Source organism: Manis javanica, chromosome 8, assembly GCF_040802235.1.
Source record: "Manis javanica isolate MJ-LG chromosome 8, MJ_LKY, whole genome shotgun sequence".
NCBI lineage: Eukaryota > Metazoa > Chordata > Mammalia > Pholidota > Manidae > Manis > Manis javanica.
The window spans coordinates 106,109,198-106,128,288 of record NC_133163.1 but is presented as its reverse complement, the minus strand read 5'-3'; the positions used below and the strand labels follow the sequence as shown (position 1 = coordinate 106,128,288).

The 19,091-nt window shown below is 35.2% G+C and overlaps 1 protein-coding gene across 7 annotated transcripts in view; it reads left to right on the top strand.

Moving 5' to 3' along the window:
- The window catches only part of ZNF280D (zinc finger protein 280D), a 296,039-nt gene that overhangs the window by 258,491 nt on the left and 18,457 nt on the right, over positions 1 to 19,091 (top strand). For all 7 annotated transcript variants that reach the window (XM_037020971.2, XM_037020969.2, XM_037020976.2 and 4 more), the window contains one exon: positions 14,531 to 14,576. In XM_037020971.2, the coding sequence (XP_036876866.2) occupies positions 14,531 to 14,576 (46 nt within the window). The remainder of the gene's footprint in view (positions 1 to 14,530; positions 14,577 to 19,091) is intronic.

The window sequence follows — 19,091 nt, the reverse complement described above, 5'->3', positions numbered from 1 at the left end:
TCCGTCCTCAGGCACTGTTCTCAGGCACCCGCCCCCAGGTCTCGCAGGGAGAAACGCGGGATATTCTTTGTCCTCCGGCGCCGTTCCCAGGCACCTCCTCACCGGTCCCGCCACCCTGCCTCCCCAGCAACGGGGGCCCGTCCCTCTAAGGCTTCCAAAAAGCGCTCGCCAAAAAAAAAAACTGCTCCGGTTTCTCTCCACCCGCCGGGAGCCGGGGGGAGGGGCGCTCGGGTCCCGCCGGGCTGGGGCTTGTATCTTACCCCCTTCACAAGGCGCTGGGTTCTTGCAGGTGTGGATGTGGTCTGGATGTTGTCCTGTGTCCTGTGGTCTCTATTTTAGGAAGATTTTTCTTTGTTATATTTTCATAGCTCTATGTGTTTTTGGGAGGAGATTTCCACTGCTCTACTCACGCCGCCATCTTGGCTCCCCTCCAATTCTCAGATTTTTTATTTAAAAAATTTGTTTTGGTTGCCTGGTTTTATGTTCTCCAGATTTATTGATGTCTATTTTATGGTATCTATTTGTATATTCTTTTCTTTAAAACTGTTACTTAGTGTTTGCTTTGTTTTGTTAAGAGCTCTAAGGGATTTCCTAGAATTCTCTACAGATTCCCCCTAGCTGCCTATTTCTAGCTTTTTAATTTGGCTGTGGTTGAGCCCATTAGCCATTATTATATTCTCTGCTTATTTCAGAAATATTATCATTCATATTATCTTAATAATTTTGAGTTCTAAGGTGTAAAGAATTGGCAAAGCCTCTTCTGGCAGACCTTAAAACAAGTTTTAAAGTTACATATTTGTACATCTACTACATAATACCTACTTAGCCATTAGTTCAGTCCTTTTGGGTAAAAGGTAGCATTAAAAAATATGGGGGCCAATAATGCACTTGTTTCTATCATATATATATCTCCACATATGTATGTATATTTTTTAAAATTTGGCATTCACTTCAGCTATTGAATATAGATCTACTAAACAGTTTTGATGCTATTATTTTCTTTCAATGAAAAATGTATTATTTAAGTGCCTCAGGAATTATTTACTAATAAAGAATTAACATGAAAGCTGTAGATTTGATCATATAAATAGGAGCACTGCTTTAATTGTTATATAGAAGCCTTATTATTTCAGCCTGCAGACTGACAGCTACTTAGTACATCTTGCGTTTTCTCCTCTGGCACAATTGTAAGGTCACTTTACTATATCAATTTCTTGAAATTTAAAGAGCAAAATGCCTTTTGTGATTTTAGTTGCCATAAGGATAGACAGTCTCTGAAACTAAGACTCAAAAAGTATTTTTTTATTCTAAAATGAGAACTTCTTCAGGTTTACTTTGAATCATTTAAATCTAATTTAGATAACTACTTATTCTGTAATGTGTTCCTTGCAATTAATAATCAAAACAGTTGAATCCATTAATTTTAAATTTCTACTATAAATGAATGATTTTTCCAAAAGCTCTGAAAGTTACTTTATTTCTTGGTAAGAGTACATACTGGTGATATGCTAATTGTTATTTCCTTATTTGACTCTAGGAAGTATTGTCATTTACCCTCTCTCTACTCAACTTTTTAAAATACTTTTATGTTTTTCCCAGAAACAACAGCTTCTTTCCGTTTTTAACCTAAGTTCCTTTTTCATTTACAGATATTTGCTCTACCTTGGTTGTAGTTCAAAAACATGATCAACTACATTCTTGATATAATAATGTAGAGTACTACCTTGTGCTCTTCTTTAGGACTCTATTGTATCATATTACCAAGTGCATACCCTTTAAAGTTCTATTGCATGTAACTTCGTTTTTAAAAATTTTTTAATAGAACATTTAAGGCAGTTAGTACAAAACTTGCTTTTTATAGGCAGTTGGTTGAATTTTAATTTTGTAATAATGAGTTTTAGCTTGAGTCGGATCCCTCCTTAACCATCAAGTTATTCTAAATAGTTTATTCACCTGACCAGAAATTGCCATTTCATGCCTGTGTGCTTCTGGTTACCACTGAATAAAAAGTGAGATTGGTTTAGTTTGAGTCCATCACCATTCTTGGAAAAAATTACTCCTAAACTACAGAGACTTGAAATCTTGCCATGTTCTTCTTACATTTTGGCAAAACACCTGGCTTCTTTGGGCCTTACTTATTTATTCAGTGACTCTTTCTTGAACACCTGCTTTGTGCCTGCCTGACACTGATCTATGTGCTAGAAAAATACTGAACTCTCTGCTTTCATGGAGCTTTCATTTTAGTAAGGAAGACAATAAAAAGTAAATAAAATATATAGTATGTTAGATTGTGGTCAGTACTATGGAGAAAATTAAGTAGGGTAGGTAGATAAGAAGAACAGTGTGGCAGTTCAGAGGCTGCCAGTTAAAATTTGGTGGTTAGGGGAGGCCTCACTGAGAGATCACATTTGAGTAAGAACCCAGGATGAGGTCCTTGGTTGGTTTGGCTGCAAATGAGTGAGCAAGAGGGAGAATAATAGGAGACGGACCCTGTGAGGTAATGTAGGCCATGTGTATGGAAACTTAGAGATTGTTGTAAGGAATTTGGCTTACATGAGAGAAGCCATTAGAGGATTTTGAATATAGTAGTATTGCATAACCTCAATAAAAAACCCGCAATTAACAAAAAACTTAAATATAAAAAATTGTTTATATTATTCCAGCCCCTGTTTAGAAAATAAACTGTAGAAGACCAAGGGCAGAATCAGGGAGATTAGTTAGAGGTCTCTAGTAATAATAATTCAGGTAGTCTTAGGCTAGGCTAGGCTGCTAACAGTATAAGTGTAGGAGGTTTGATTTTGCAAATATTTTGAATTTGTTGATGGTTTGGATGTGAGGTATAAGAGAAAGTACTAAGGGTGATTCCACAGTTATTTGTCTGAGCAACTGGAAAGATGGCATTGATACTAACTCAGATGGGGGAGACTAAAAAAAAAAAACAGATTTGGGAGGGAAGATGAGGACTTTGAGACATGTTTTAGTTTGAGATACGTGTTGACATCAAGTGGAGATGTCATAGTCATTCACCTGTAGAAATTTAGGGAAGTCTTCCAGGCTGTAAATATCATTTAACATTTTTATGTATCATGGGAATGAATACAAGCAAACATTAGGGAAATCTGAAAAAAGGTTAATGTACTGTATTACTGTCAATATCCTGGTTATGATTTTGTACTATTATTTAGTAAAATGTTGTCATTGGGGGAAACTAGACAAAGGATACATTGAATCCCTGTATATATTTCTTACAGCTACATGTGTGAGTATACAATTGTCCCAAAATGAAAATTCGTCAAAAAAGTCCTGGAACTTGATGAAATCACCAAGGGATGCAGTAAAGATGGAGAAAAGTCAAAAGGAAGGTCTGGGGAATTTAATAATAAAGGATTAGGGAGAGAAAAAGGAATTGGCAAAGGAAGCTAAGAAGGAATGGCCAATGATGTGGGAGGAACACTAGAATGATGTCCTTTGAGCCTCAGTTACCCTCTTTCTAAAATGTGAGTGCTAACTTGTTCTAGAGTTCCGGGATTCTGTTATTCAATATTGACTATACCTATATGTCATTATTTATTCCTATGAGAAGATAAGTTTAGAATGCTACATATCCTTATCCCCAGTAGCAACAAGAGGGACTCTCTTGACTCTGAAAAAATTAAATGTCATGTTCAACTCTACATTATACTCTTGTAAAAATAATTCTTACATTTCTATAAAAGAAGGTAACTAAGTCAGTGTTTCTCAAACTAATGTCCATAATTTATTTATAAATTTTCTGAGGGAAAAAATTTTTATGATTAGGCAAGTTTAGGAAAGGCAAGTTAAAGCTAAATCTTTTCTTTACTGTGGGGTTTTTCATGCTGTATGTGGCCTGTGAATGTCTAAGAATGTTTATTTGGCCTTGGAATTTTCCTTCAATAGTTACTAACTTCTTGGCATAAATCTCCATATAATAAGTGTGTAGAATGCTGATCTAGAGGAATCATTCTTCAGACTTTCTGAATTTGGAAAAAAAAGTCACTTGTTTGACAAAGATGTACTCCTAGGCATTTCATTCATATTTGTGAATCATTTGTAAGGTGGAATATGTAACTGGATGCTAGCAATGTGAATTTTCATATTTGTAGAATTTATACTAAAAAGCCAGTATCCTCATTAGTATGTTTATAAAATCTAAGAAATACGTAACAGTGACAAGCCAGTTATTAGTTCATTCTGCCTCTGACTGTAGCAACAGGGGATGTTTTTGTTGGAGGGTATTACCAGTTACTTTACATGATTTCCCGCTAAGATGCTTAATAATATCTCATATTTATTTCTAGCTCCTCACTGTAACTCTTTATGCTTAGCTTTTCAGTCTTTTTATTTATTTATCTTTATTTTGGTATCATTAATCTACAATTCCATGAAGAATATTATGTTTACTAGGCTCCCCCCTTCACCAAGTCCCCCCAGCATACCCCTTCACAGTCACTATCCTTCAGCATAGTAAGATGCTGTAAAATCATTACTTGTCTTCTCTGTGTTGCACAGCCCTCCCTGTGCTGCCCCTAACCATACTAGCTAATCGTAATGCCCCCTTTCTTTTTCCCCGCCCTTATCCCTCCCTTCCCACCCATCCTCCCCAGTCCCTTTCCCTTTGGTAACTGTTAGTCCATTCTTGGGTTCTATGATTCTGCTGCTGTTCTGTTCCTTCAGTTTTCCTTTGCTCTTATACTCCACTTATGAGTGAAATCATTTTGTACTTGTCTTTCTCTGCCTGGCTTATTTCACTGAGCATAATACCCTCTAGCTCCATCCATGTTGTTGTAAATGGTAGGATCTGTTTCCTTCTTATGGCCGAGGAATATTCCATTGTGTATATGTACCACCTCTTCTTTATCCATTCATCTACTGATGGACATTTAGGTTGCTTCCATATCTTGGCTGTTGTAAATAGTGCAGCGGTAAACATAGGGATGCATCTGTCTTTTTCAAACTGTAGTGCTGCATTCTTAGGGTAAATTCCTAGAAGTGGAATTCCTGGGTCAAATGGTATTTCTATTTAGAGCATTTTGAGGAACCTCCATACTGTTTTCCACAGTGGTTGAACTAATTTACATTCCCACCAGCAGTGTAGGAGGGTTCCCCCTTCTCCACAACCTCACCAACATTTGTTGTGTTTGTCTTTTTGATGATGGCGATCCTTACTGGTGTGAGGTGATATCTCATTGTGGTTTTAATTTGCATTTCTCTGATGACAAGCGATGTGGAGCACCTTTTCATGTGTCTGTTCACCATCTGAATTTCTTCTTTAGACAACTGTCTATTCAGCTCCCCTGCCCATTTTTTAATTGGATTATTTGCTTTTTGTTTGTTGAGGTGTGAGCTCTTTATATATTTTGGATGTCAACCCTTTATCGAATCTGTCATTTATGAATATATTCTCCCATACTGTAGGATACCTTTTTGTTCTTTGATGGTGTCCTTTGCTGTACAGAAGCTTTTCAGCTTGATATAGTCCCACTTGTTCATTTTTGCTTTTGCTTCCCTTGCCTGGGAGATATGTTCATGAAGAAGTCACTCATGTTTATGTCCATGAGATTTTTGCCTATGTTTTTTTCTAAGAGTTTTATGGTTTCATGACTTACATTCAGGTCTTTGATCTATTTCAAATTTACTTTTGTGTATGGGGTTAGACAGTGATCCAGTTTCATTCTCTTACATGTAGCTGTCCAATTTTGCCAGCACCATCTGTTGAAGAGACTGTCATTTCCCCATTGTATGTCCATGGCTCTTTTATCATATATTAATTGACCATATATGGTTGGGTTAATATCAGGGCTCTCTAGTCTGTTCCACTGGTCTCTGACTCTGTTCTTGTGCCAGTACCGAATTGTCTTGATTACTATGGCTTTGTAGTAGAGCTTGAGGTCGGTGAGCGAGATCCTCCCCACTTTATTCTTCCTTCTCAGGGTTCCTTTGGCTATTTGGGGCCTTTGGTGGTTCTGTATGAATTTTTGAACTATTTGTTCCAGTTCATTGAAGAATGCTGTTGGTAATTTGATGGGGATTGCATTGAATCTGTATATTGCTTTGGCAGGATGGCTATTTTGATTATATTAATTCTTCCAAGCCAGGAGCATGGGATGAGTTCCCATTTGTTAGTGTCCTCTTTAATTTCGCTTAAGAGTGTCTTGTAGTTTTCAGGGTATAGGTCTTTCACTTCCTTGGTTAGGTTTATTCCTAGGTATTTTATTCTTTTTGATGCTATTGTGAATGGAATTGTTTTCCTGATTTCTCTTTCTATTAGTTCATTGTTAGTGTATAGGAAAGCCACAGATTTCTGTGTATTAATTTTGTATCCTGCAACTTTGCTATATTCTGATATCATTTCTAGTAGTTTTGGAGTGGAGTCTTTAGGGTTTTTTATGTACAATATCATGTCATCTGCAATAGTGACAGTTTAACTTCTTCTTTACCAATCTGGATTCCTTGTATTTCTTTGTTTTGTCTAATTGCCATGGCTAGGTCCTCCAGTACTATGTTAAATAACAGTGGGGAGAGTGGGCATCCCTGTCTTGTTCCCGATCTCAGAGGAAAAGCTTTCAGCTTCTCACTGTTCAGTATGATGTTAGCTGTGGGTTTATCATAAATGGCCTTTATTATGTTGCAGTACTTGCCCTCTATACCGATTTTGTGGAGAGTTTTTATCATGAACGGATGTTGAATTTTGTCGAATGCTTTTTCAGCATATGTGGAGATGATCATGTGGTTTTTCGTTCTTTTTGTTGATGTGGTGGATGACGTTGATGGATTTTCGAGTGTTGTTCCATCCTTGCATCCCTGGGATGAATCCCACTCTGTCATGGTGTATGATCCTTTTGATGTATTTTTGAATTTGGTTTGCTGATATTTTGTTGAGTATTTTTGCATCTACGTTCATCAGAGATATTGGTCTGTAGTTTACTTTTTTGCTGAGATCTTTGCCTGGTTTTGGTATTAGGGTGATGTTGGCTTCATAGAATGAGTTTGGGAGTATTCCCCCCTCTTCTATTTTTTGGAAAACTTTAAGGAGAATGGGTATTATGTCTTCTCTGTGTGTCTGATAAAATTAAAAGGTAAATCCGTCCAGCCCTGGGGTTTTGTTCTTGGGTAGTTTTTTGATTACCATTTCAATTTCTTTGCTTGTAATTGGTTTGTTTAACTTTTGTGTTTCTTCCTTGGTCAGTCTTGGGAGGTTGTATTTTTCTAGGAAGTTGTCCATTTCTTCTATGTTTTCCAGCTTGTTGGCATATAGGTTTTCATAGTATCCTCTATTAATTCTTTGTATTTCTGTGGTGTCCGTCGTGATTTTTCCTTTCTTGTTTCTGATTCTGTTGATGTGTGTTGACTCTCTTTCTCTCTTAATAAGTCTGGCTAGAGGCTTATCTATTTTGTTTATTTTCACGAAGAACCAGCTCTTGGTTTCATTGATTTTTTCTATTGTTTTATTCTTCTCAATTTTATTTATTGCTTCTCTGATCTTTATTATGTCCATCCTTCTGCTGATCTTAGGCCTCATTTGTTCTTCTTTTTCCAATTTTGATAAATGTGACATTAGACTATTTGGGATTATTTTTCCTTCTTTAAATATGCCTGTATTCCTATATACTTTCCTCTTAATACTGCTTTTGCTGCGTCCCACAGAAGTTGGGGCTTTGTGTTGTTGTTGTCATTTGTTTCCATATATTGCTGGATCTCCATTTTAATTTGGTCGTTGATCCATTGATTATTTAGGAGCATGTTGTTAAGCCTCCATGTGTTTGTGAGCCTTTTTGCTTTCTTTGTAGAATTTATTTCTAGTTTTATACCTTTGTGGTCTGAAAAGTTGGTTGGTAGGATTTCAATCTTTTTGAATTTACTGAGGCTCTTTTTGTGGCCTAGTATGTGGTCTATTCTGGGGAATGTTCCATGTGCACCTGAGAAGAATGTGTATCCTGTTGCTTTTGGATGTAGAGTTCTATAGATGTCTACTAGATCCATCTGTTCTAGCGTGTTGTTCTGTGTGCTTCCGTAGTGTGAGCAACTATTTCCTCCCCCAGTTTGGGGAAGTTCTCAGCAATTATTTCTTCAAAGACACTTTCTATCCCTTTTTCTGTCTCTTCTTCCTCTGGTACCCCTATAATGCGGATATTGTTCCTTTTGGATTGGTCACATAGTTCTCTTAATATTGTTTCATTCCTGGAGATCCTTTCATCTCTCTCTGCGTCAGCTTCTATGAGTTCCTGTTCTCTGGTTTCTATTCTATCAATGGCCTCTTGCATGTAACCCATTCTGCTTATAAATCCTACAGATTGTTTCATTTCTGTAATCTCCTTCCAGACGTCATCCCTTAGCTCTTGTATATTTCTCTGCAGCTCTGTCAGCATGTTTATGATTTTTTTTTTTAATTCTTTTTCAGGGAGTACTGGTTTGGTCTGTCTCTGCAGATCCTCTCTCAGGGATTGTCTGAACAATTTTGGACTGGACTAAATTTTTTTGCCTTTTCATGGTGATAATGGTGGCTGTAGACAGGTTGTGGGTGTGTCAGCTGGGAGAAGAAAGTGCTTTCCTGCTTGCTGGATGCCTTGCCCTCCTCCGCTGCCTGTGTTGGTTACCCGCACTCCTGGAGCAGCCACTGGGTTAATCCCCTTAGCTGCTGTGGGCGGGGTCTCTGTCAGAGCTTCATGGATCCCTGTGGGGCGTGGCAGGTATGCCAGGTGTGCTCTTCTGCAATAGCGGCGCCCCTGCTGGGCAGCTGTGTGCCAGCAGTGGCCTTTGGGTCTGTCCTGGGCAGCTGTGCGTTGGGCTGAGATTCTGGTCAGCTGCTGGGAGCACGGCTGCTCCCTCTGGCACTACTGCAGGTGCACGTGGGCCTCTCCCGTGCCCCTCTAGCGCTTCCGCCGCTGGCATGTGCGGGCTGCTCCTTGGCCACTCAGTTACTGCTGCTGCAGGCTTGCGTGGACCTCTCCCAGGCTCCTCTGGCATCACTGCCACTGGCATGTGTGGGCTGCTCCTGGACTGCTCGGTCACCACCGCCCCTGGTGCGCTCTGTCACTGTCCCACTACTGGGCCAGTGTGTCGGGGTCCGCGCCAGTTGGGGGAACGACTGGCAGGCTGCTTAGTGCCTTGAGGGCTTCAGAGCTGCACTGCCACCCAAGGGGTTAGGGTGCCCTAAAGTTCCCTGGGATTCCCAGCTGCTTGCTAAGTGTGCCGGGATGACATCGTCCAGCTGTGGGGTCCCTGTCTCTTTAAGACTTGCTAAAAGTACTCGCTTTTCTTTTGTCTCAGGGGCGCCGGTTGCGGGGACCTGCCCGCAGGTTTTACTTTTCCATTTCTCTAATATCCAACACCCCTTGCACCTTGTGTCTGTGCTCCAGGTGCAGATTTCTAGAGCTGGTTGTTTAGCAATCCTGGGCTTTCAGTCCCTCCCCGTTCCGACTCCTCCCTTCCAGCCGGGTTCTGGGGTCGGGGAGCGTTCAGGTCCCACCTGGCCGCGGCTTGTTTCTTACCCCGTTCGTGTGATGTTGAGTTCTCAGAGATGTAGATGTGTCCTGGCTGTTGTACTGTATCCACTGGTGTCTGTTTTAGGAATAGTTGTATTTATTGTATTTTCATAAATATGTATGTTTTTGGGAGGAGATTTCCACTGGACTACTCACACCGCCATCTTCCCGTGATCCCCCGGTCTTTTTTTTATTTTTTTCACATACTCTTCTTTATTATTATTTCCAACCTTTTATTGTCAGTTAAGGAGTTTCTTACATTGTAAGGAAGTAAAAGTTTTACTTCCTGCTTAAACAGTGTTAAGTGGTCTTCCTGATACTAAGATTAGGAGACTTTACACCCAGCTCACATTAAACCCTGTCAGATCCTTAAAAGAAAACTGTGGTATAGTGATTAAAGGGGGTACACTGTGTAGTTAATTGCCTAGTTTGGAGTTCTTACCCTACTGTTTACTAGGACACGTGTGACTTTGGGTGAATTATCAGACCTCTGTGCCCCATTACCTCATTTGTAAATGCAGCCTGCTCATAAAATGTTGAGGGAATTAAATGAGTTAATATATATATATATATATAGTGCTTAGAAAGTGATGGCATATTCGAAGCAGTATATGTACCAGTGTAAAGCACTATATGTGTATAAAGTTACTATTATTATTATATTACTACTACTCATGGTTTTATTTCTGACTGCATTTTATTCAGGTCAAATTTTCTTAATCTTCATCCTATTCTTCATTCTAACCTTCCCATACCACTTTCACAATCATTTCTGTTAACTTTCTTTTACTAACCCAGTGTATCTTTCTTTAGAGCTATTATTGAAAAACATATTAATCGTACTTAGATTTTTGATGTCTAAAGCTCAACTAAGTTTATATTTTTAGGGAATGTCTACGAATGTTCCTAGGTTCATTTTAGTCATAGATATTTTTTAAAAAGTATTATAAATAGCATTTTCCCCTAAATTATACTGCCTTATTCTGACCACACTGTGCATCATCACCTCTCTGATTCTGAGATCCTTCTGCAGCATCACATAGTCAATTTTTCTCTGAATTTGAGATCCTTTGCAGTCTTACGTAGTTTCTTTGGAAATTGAGCACCTGAAATAGCTTATTCTCATCTACAAAATTGGAAAGAGTACTGTACATCTCCATTTCTATGTCATTTATTGAAATACAGGAACATACTGTTTTCAGTCCTGCACACTGGAAAATACCTTTATCCATACCACTGTGAAATATGATGTTGTGAAAGGAGTGCAGCTTTGAAATACAGCAGTACTAGGTTTACATCCTAGTTGTCTATCTGACTAGCTTAGTAGCCTGAAAACATGACTTGACCTTGCTGAGCCTGAGCTTCCTCACCAGTGAAAGGTAAACAAGGGAGCAAATAGGACCCCTACATGTCTGCCTTGAGTGGCAAGGAAATACAGCTGTAAGAAATAGAGATAATGTATGGAAATGAAATCAGTTCAGTTATTAAATAATTCAAATTATTTAGTTAAATAATTAAAATTAGTCAGCACTGGCCTGACAAAAACTAGTCACTCAGTAAATGCACATTGCTGCCATTGCTGCTCCAGCTGCCACTGCTAATACCACAGTCAGTGTTAGCATTGTTCCAGCGGCTGTCTCAGCTGTCAGTGTTATTACTGATGACCCTTGGAACTACTTACCAATGAAATCTCACCATTGAAAGGTTTGATGGCAGTCAATCTGCATTGTGATGATTTGTAATTTTGGCTTACAGGTCACAGTCTTGCAGTGCATTCTTCCAGACTGTGGAGTGGATGGCATTTTATTACAGTGTTTCAGTTTCACCTCATACAGTTCCATAATGTCAAAATTTAGTGTATTTATGACTTTCCCTGTCTAAAAACTGTGAACACCCTTGTCAAAAACTAGTGTATAATTCTGTTTAGAAGGCTCCTTTAGAGCCTATAGGGTCCCTTTTTAGAAGAAAACTTTTTATTATTACTAGACATTCATCCCAGTTAATCTTGACTACTTATCCAATACTACTAGGTTTCTGAAAAATGTAATTGTGCTAGTTAACAGTATTAAAATGGCTTATCCTCCATAGACTTTTGAAATGATTTTCTAGAAATCTGCTTTTCTCAGTTGTTAGTAAAGATTGTAACTCAACCATGGAATGTCTGAGTGGAAGCTCTTGAAACCTGGTTGACTTTACTTATTGTACAACCTCTTTTCAGCTTTTTAGTATGCTTACAAATATTCTTAAATTGGAGATTGTATTTTGGAAATCAATTTTGAAATTTTTGGCTTTTAAATGTTATTGGAAGGAAGGAATGTGGCCTGGCTGAAATGAATCTGAACATTTTCCCCCATATAGGTCACCCCTTACTCCATGGTATGTTTATAGTATGAAGGAAACCTCAAAATAGCACAGTAATGTAATTGTCCCAAAGTATTCATTTTACATGTAGCCTTGGATTCGTTATGTGATCTGCAGAAAAGTGCAAATAGGGGCATTTATTTCAATTTAAACTTGAGAGGGCAAGGATTATCCTTTATCAGAAAGATCTATTTCAGCATGTTTATATACAGAATAAAAATTACTTGCAGTCTTGATCTCTAATGATTATTTCAAATCATCACCAGTTAATCATCCTTTTCTCTTTATACTGAAATATTAACTAGTGTTTGTTATAAGTGCTATACTACATTTTTCTATTTTAAAAAATTACAACATTCCCAGGTGAAAAGTGTAATTACTTAATGGCAGGTCATTAGCTTGGAACTTTGAGCTTAGCAAATTTCACTGTCTTCTGCCAAGCAATTGAGTATCTCAAATGATGACTATTTCAGCAGGTATCTTTAATGAGTAAAAATTACAGGTAAGAACATTTTTTTCTTTTCCTAAAGTGTTAATGATGCATTAGTTGCATTAAAATTTGTTAAAGTATGCTTTTGTAGTTATAAAATTGCAGTATACATTTTACTGATGAATTTATAACTCAGTGAAATTTTATATAATGTACTCTTCTAATTTTTAAGACTTCTTTTTCTTATTGTCACTGGTAATTACAGTTTTGTCCCTTAAACAGAATACCAGTATGGTTAAAACCACAAAACAAGATTGGGATCATAGGCCCCTTAATGCTAATTATTTAATAACTTATTTTGTTCTTATCTACCAGTTTCTTAACCATTAAAATGAAGAGTAATAGAAACTTCTGTTACCAGCCTCCCTTGCCGAGATATTAAGAGGACTCAGCTTCCCCAGTTGAAATGCCAGCAATAATACAGGCTTAATAGCTTTCATTTTAATTGTTGCATAAAGTCAATCTATTAGAGGTGCCATTTATGAAAATGATTAGCATGGTAATGTTTCTTTTGTAAGAATTTAAGGTCAGTCTTTGGCAACATTTTCAACAATAAGCTAGGAAGAAAAATTCTTTTATAAAATACTTTTAACCTACTTTGTGACCATTTTGTTGCAGTTTTTTTAAACTGCTTTAAAAATTTTTAAATGCTTAGAAACATAAATCAATTGTAATACACAAATTTATTTTAAAACTTCATTAATCCAATATCTATTTTTGTTTTTTCAGACTAACTTTTCATATTTTCTTACTGCTTTCTATGTTATTCTTAACACTGTTCTTTTCCCATGTAAATCATTAAAGCAATGAAGTTGTACTGTACACTTGATCTTATTTAATCTTTATCAGTATTGTTCATAATACTTAAGAGAATTACAAAATCTTTGATGGACATTTATGCATTTTGTCAAATATTTGTACAAGTTTTATTCATTTAAATTTGTTTTGCAAATTAGTTGTAAGTTATTATAAACACTACCATTATAGTGCCTCTACAAGAAAGGACATACTCTATTTTAAATTTTTAGCAATTTCTTGTATTTACTAAAATAGATAAGTAATTTTACACAGTTAAATTATTATTAATGCCTAGTAAAGCATTAGCATTTATAGACCTAATTTTTTCAGTATGCTCTCAGAGAATGGATAAAGAAGAGGGGTATTTGCCAACTCTATATTTCACTGACTAACCAGGTAACCAGGAGAGTGGTCTTAGGATGGTTGACATTTCTATCCTACTAGATGTCTTCATTTTTGTCCTTGACAAAATGCCAGTACAGTTAATGCTTATGTTGAAAGTATTCTTATGTATAGCTGTTAAATTAAGCCTTCATAAAATTATGGATCACTTAACTTTTTATTAATAGCATTTTAGATCAGGTAGGCAACCCTACTTATGCAGATTAAAATTGAATTTAATATCAGCAAATAATATTTAGTCACGAGCAGTTTCTAGAACATAGATCCTTTGGAAAAGCTAGCTTTTATATTTAATTGATTGTTTTAAAGATTTTATAGATAACATATGTCTTTGTCAATGTTGTAGTTAGTTACAATTAGTATTTTTTTGTAATCAAGAAGTTAAAAAATTGTAGTTAATATTTGAGCTGTGCTTATGAAGGCTTTTAAGGGAATATATCCTTCAAAATTCTAAATTACTTCTGTGATTTTCCACCTCTAGAATTAGCTAACTGTAATATATGTTCAAATGGCATGCTGTATTAAATTTCACAATATATAAAAACATTTATCTTCTCTCACTTTTTGAGTCCTATAATAGTAAATATGATGCACATTATATATATATATATATATTAAGCATATATATGCCTGCTTTTATACTTTAAAGAGTAATTATTTTTGGAACTTTTACTAATGTGTTATGTTTTTTATTTTAAATTGTACTTAACATTTTTTAAGTGCACTCGCTTTTAGAGAAGGAAACACATGCTGTATTCATTTATTTAGCACATTCATTGAAGCTACTGTTTTTTCTCTTGCATTTTATTTTTACCTTAAAATACTATTTACTTAAAATAGTATTTAATATTATGGTATAAAATGCTCATCAGTTTAGATTTACATTTAAATTATTTTAAGTATGCAAAAGAGAAGTTTCATTATTGTTCCATTTTAAATATAAAAGAAAATATTTAATGCTTATTTTGTTTTCAAGATTAAAAAGTGAAGCGCCCACTAAGGAACAAGAACATGTGTCTGAGGTAAATTTTGTTTTATTTCATGCCTTAAAGGTTTATACTTTTTAAAGTATTGTTGGTGTGATTTTTAAAACATTTCAGTTCAGTGTGCATACATCATAGCAATTATTGTCATGCTATCAGAAGAAAACTTGAGATTTTGTTTTTTGTTTTCATTAAATATAAAAATATCTAATCTGAAACAAAATTGTAAGGTGGTTTTGTTTTGACAAAGACACCACATATTTTACTTGCTTATTAAGTTGAACTAGTGAGTGATGGAAATAAATTTATGATTCAAAAATCCTGAAACCAATAAAACTTAAAACATTTGACACATTGGGAAATTAATCTGTCCAGATGAGTTTATTTTCTGGGCAATCAGAATGATTTAATTTTTAAGTTACAAATATTTTTAACACATTAAATATGTTTTAACTATCTTGAATGCTCAGGGTTACATCTAAATGTTATTACTGGGTGGTCTAATGGATGAGTATAGAAATAGTTTTGCTCAATTCCTGCTTTTTTAATGTCGATTTTTAAAATATTGCTTAATATTGCTTGTCTCTTTCTGAGTATAATAAAGTGAGGCAGTTTCAGCATTTATCTTTGGAACAGCGTTTCTGTCTTGTACAGTGAATAAGTAAAACCTAAGCAGAATTAACAGCCTTCCTCCAAGTGGCTTTCTTTTGTTAGTGCAGTTTTCTTTTGTTTGTAAAGTTTTTTTTACTACAAATACATTTCTCTAATAGAGGATTTTTTGGCTATCTGTTTATTCTTGAGTGAGTTTTGATAGTTTGTGATTTTTAAGGAATTGGTATATCATCTCTTTCATTCCTGATATTAATTTGTGTTTTTTTTCCTATTCTTAACATATATGTTACTTTTGTGAAATCAGAATACAATGATACTGTTTTTGCTTTAGTTATTTTTAGAGCATTTAAAAACTTTAGAAAGTGATTTTATATCCATCTTTATTTTTACCATTTCCAGTGTTCTTCATTTCTTTTTGTAGCTGTTTCTGTCTGTTATCACATTCCTTTTGCCTAAACAACTTCCTTTGATATAGCTCATGTTGCAGATCCATTGGTAATTCTTTCATGCTTTTTTCATTGAAAAAAACCTTTATTTTTCATTTTTGAAAGATTTTTTTGGTGAGTATAGAATTCTGGGTTGATAGTTTTGTTTGTTTTCTTTGAACAGTTTTAAAAAATTGATTTTCTTGTCTCTTGGCTTACATATTTTCTGAGGAGATGTCTTACATTAATTTTTATCTTTGTTTCTATATATGCGTAGTGTCAATTTTCTTTGGTTGTCCTCACAATTTTATTTTTATCTTTCTTCTCATCAGTTTGAACATAATGTGTCTAAGTCTGGTTTGTTCATTTAGATGTTTATTTGTGCATTATTTATTTTTGGCATATATCTTGGTTGTTCTTTCCTGAACTCTCTTGTATCTTATAATTCTGGGATTCCAATTTCATATATGTTATACCATTTTATGTTAGTCCTTGTTCTTAGATGTCTTCTTCTAGATTTCAACAACTCCCCCAACACACCCACACACTTTTTTTTCCTTTGTGCATTTCAGTTTGGGTAATTATTATGTATCTACAGTTTTACTGCTTCATTTTTCAGTTGTTTGGACATGAACATGAAAAAAAAATCTTGAATCCATAGTTTCATAATATCCATTGACTCTTTCCTGATCTCATTTATAGTTGACTAGAATCTTAGATCGAACTCATTCTCTTTTGATTAAACTGTTTCATCTGTGTCAAATGAAAGCAGCCTTTTCATACATAAACCAAATTTATTTATTTTTCGTTAAGAGAAAAAACTTTATGGTAAAAATTAGCACGCCGTAAGTAGAATTAAAAGAAGCCATATTGAATGGAAGGCCACAGAACAATCCTGGTCTGCATATTTCTTTCATTTATATATGTGATATGGATAGTCCCTTGAATAGATCCAGGTGTTCACTTGAATTACACATGTGCTAGGTGAATAGCTTGAGTTAATGTTCAAGATTTTGATCAGGTACATTGTAATGGAATCAGTATTTCCATGCTCAAATAATATTCTCTTGTTAATCACTCTTCATTTGTGTACTTTTATTTTTCCTCTTTGAAAATTAATCTTTTCATATATTGGATTGTATTTGAAATTCATATTACATAGTGGCTTGTAAAACTATGTCTGTTCTGCTACTATGTGTATTCTATACGCTGCAATATTCTATGGCTTTTGCTTCCTAACTGTATATACCTTGACTCTTCCCCTCCAGTATGGTGGTTAGTGTAGTTTCATTAAAACAAAGTAGGAGGTAAGAGAGAGGAGGTTGGTACAAATGGCTTTCTCTTTCTTTACTTCCTTCCTTAGCTATTAGGAAACACTTGATAGCATGTTCTAGGAAAATGTATATTGAGACTAAAGATTAGTAAAATTATTTTCCTATCTTTAAGATGGTAAAAATTTCAAAGTGTGCACCTCAAAGTGGACAGGTAAACATGAAACAATTATAATCCAGTAAGATAACTACCTTACTCCAAGTATCAGGTACAGTAGGTATACACAGAAGTCCCTTCAGGATGGCTTTATGTTGTTCTTCTCTCTTCCTCTGAATATTCTTTTCTCAATTCAAACATATACATAAATATGTAAAAAAGAGGTTTCTTTTATTTCATTAATGAAAAGACAAACTACCTCTAGTCTCTATTTCTCAAAGACTACACGGGGCTATCAGTAAAGAATTTCTAAGGTTTTCATTTTTGTTTTTATGTTTTTGTTGCTTTTGCTTTGTAACTTTTTCAGATACTTGAGAGTTTCAACTGTAAAATTAGTTTCTTTTTTATCAAAAGTTAAAAATTCATACTAGAATGTTCATCATAAAAACAGTGGTTCACCTGCCCCACTTTTTCCATTTAACCCTTTAGAGACAGTCATTTTAAAAATCTGATCTAGTATTTTATCTCTGCATTTCTAATAATATAGCCATATTTTATAATTTGTCATTTTTTGACAGTATGACTGTAACAGTAATTAAGAATTTACTTCTCTAGGTTACCATCCTTACTTTCCACTGTCCCCCACCCATAGCATCCCAGCCAGGGCCTGAACTAGGGTGAGGTAAATGAGGTCCTCACCTCTGACACAGATTTAGGGAGCTCCAAAAAATTTAGTAGTCAGATAAATAATGTTTTCATTAAATATTTTTAAAAATAAAAATTAATGCAAAATAATCCATGATGGACACAATATCAAAATTTTAACAAGACCAGATCCAAACCTGGATATGAGGGATGTTGATAAGTTGTTTTCGTTGTTTGTAGCTGCAAGCCAATAGTACTCAGTAAAAGGGAAAATTTTATGAATTGCACATATGTCTTTGATTTTTCTTGAATATTATTAAGAGCACTAAGGTAAATAATACAAATTTTATTAATATATTTGACCTTTCCCAAATGAAAATTGATGAACTATCAAAACTTTCTGAAAAAGTATTTTAATAGAGAATGGGCCCCTCCAAGGATAAATGCAGATTTTAGGATATCTTTTTCACATTTTGGGTAAAGATTTTCAAAAGGTAACTTTTTAAAAATTGGTCTAATGGTGAGTTGATTCATACCAAGTGCCTTTTCTGACCATAGCACTATGAAATTGGAAATCAATTACAGGAAACAAACTGGAAAAAACACAAACACATGGAGGCTAAACAGTAATACTACTCAAATAACCAATGGGTCAATGAGGAGGTTATAGAGGAAATAAAAAAATACTTGGAGAATAATGAAAATAGAAATAAAAAACAATGCAAAGACTTTGGGATGCAGCAAAAGCAGTTCTAAGAGGGAAGTTTATAGTGTTACAGATATTAAGAAACAAGAAAAATCTCAAACTAAACCTACACCTAAAAGATCTAGAAAAAGAAAGTCCCAAATTAGTAGAATGAAGGAAATGATAAAGATTACAGCAGAAATAAATGAAATAGAAACTAAAAAGGCAATGCAAAGGATCAATGAAACTAAAAGTTGGTGCTTTTAAACAGAATTGGTAAACTCTTAACTAGACTCATCAAGAAAAAAGAGAACTCAAATACAATCAGAAATGAAAGAAGCGATGTTACAACTAACCACAGAAACACAATCAACTACAAGAGATTACTATGAAAAATTACATGCCAACAAATTGGACAATCTGTAAGAAATGGATAAATTCCTAGAAACAGGCAATCTTCCAAAACTGAACAAGGAAGAAAGATAATCTGAACAGACCAATTACTAGTAACAAAATTGAAGTAGTAATCAAAAAATTCTGAACAAGAGTTCAGGACTTGATGGCTTCACAGGAGAATTCTACCAAGCATTTAAAGAAGACTTAACACCTGTCCTCAAGACTATCCCAAAAAACTGAACAGGAAGGAAAGCTTCCACATTCATTGTATGAGGCCAGCATCACCTGGTAACAAAACCAAACACATTAGAAAAAATAAATTCCAGAGCAATATCCCCAATGAACATAGACGTAAAAGTCATC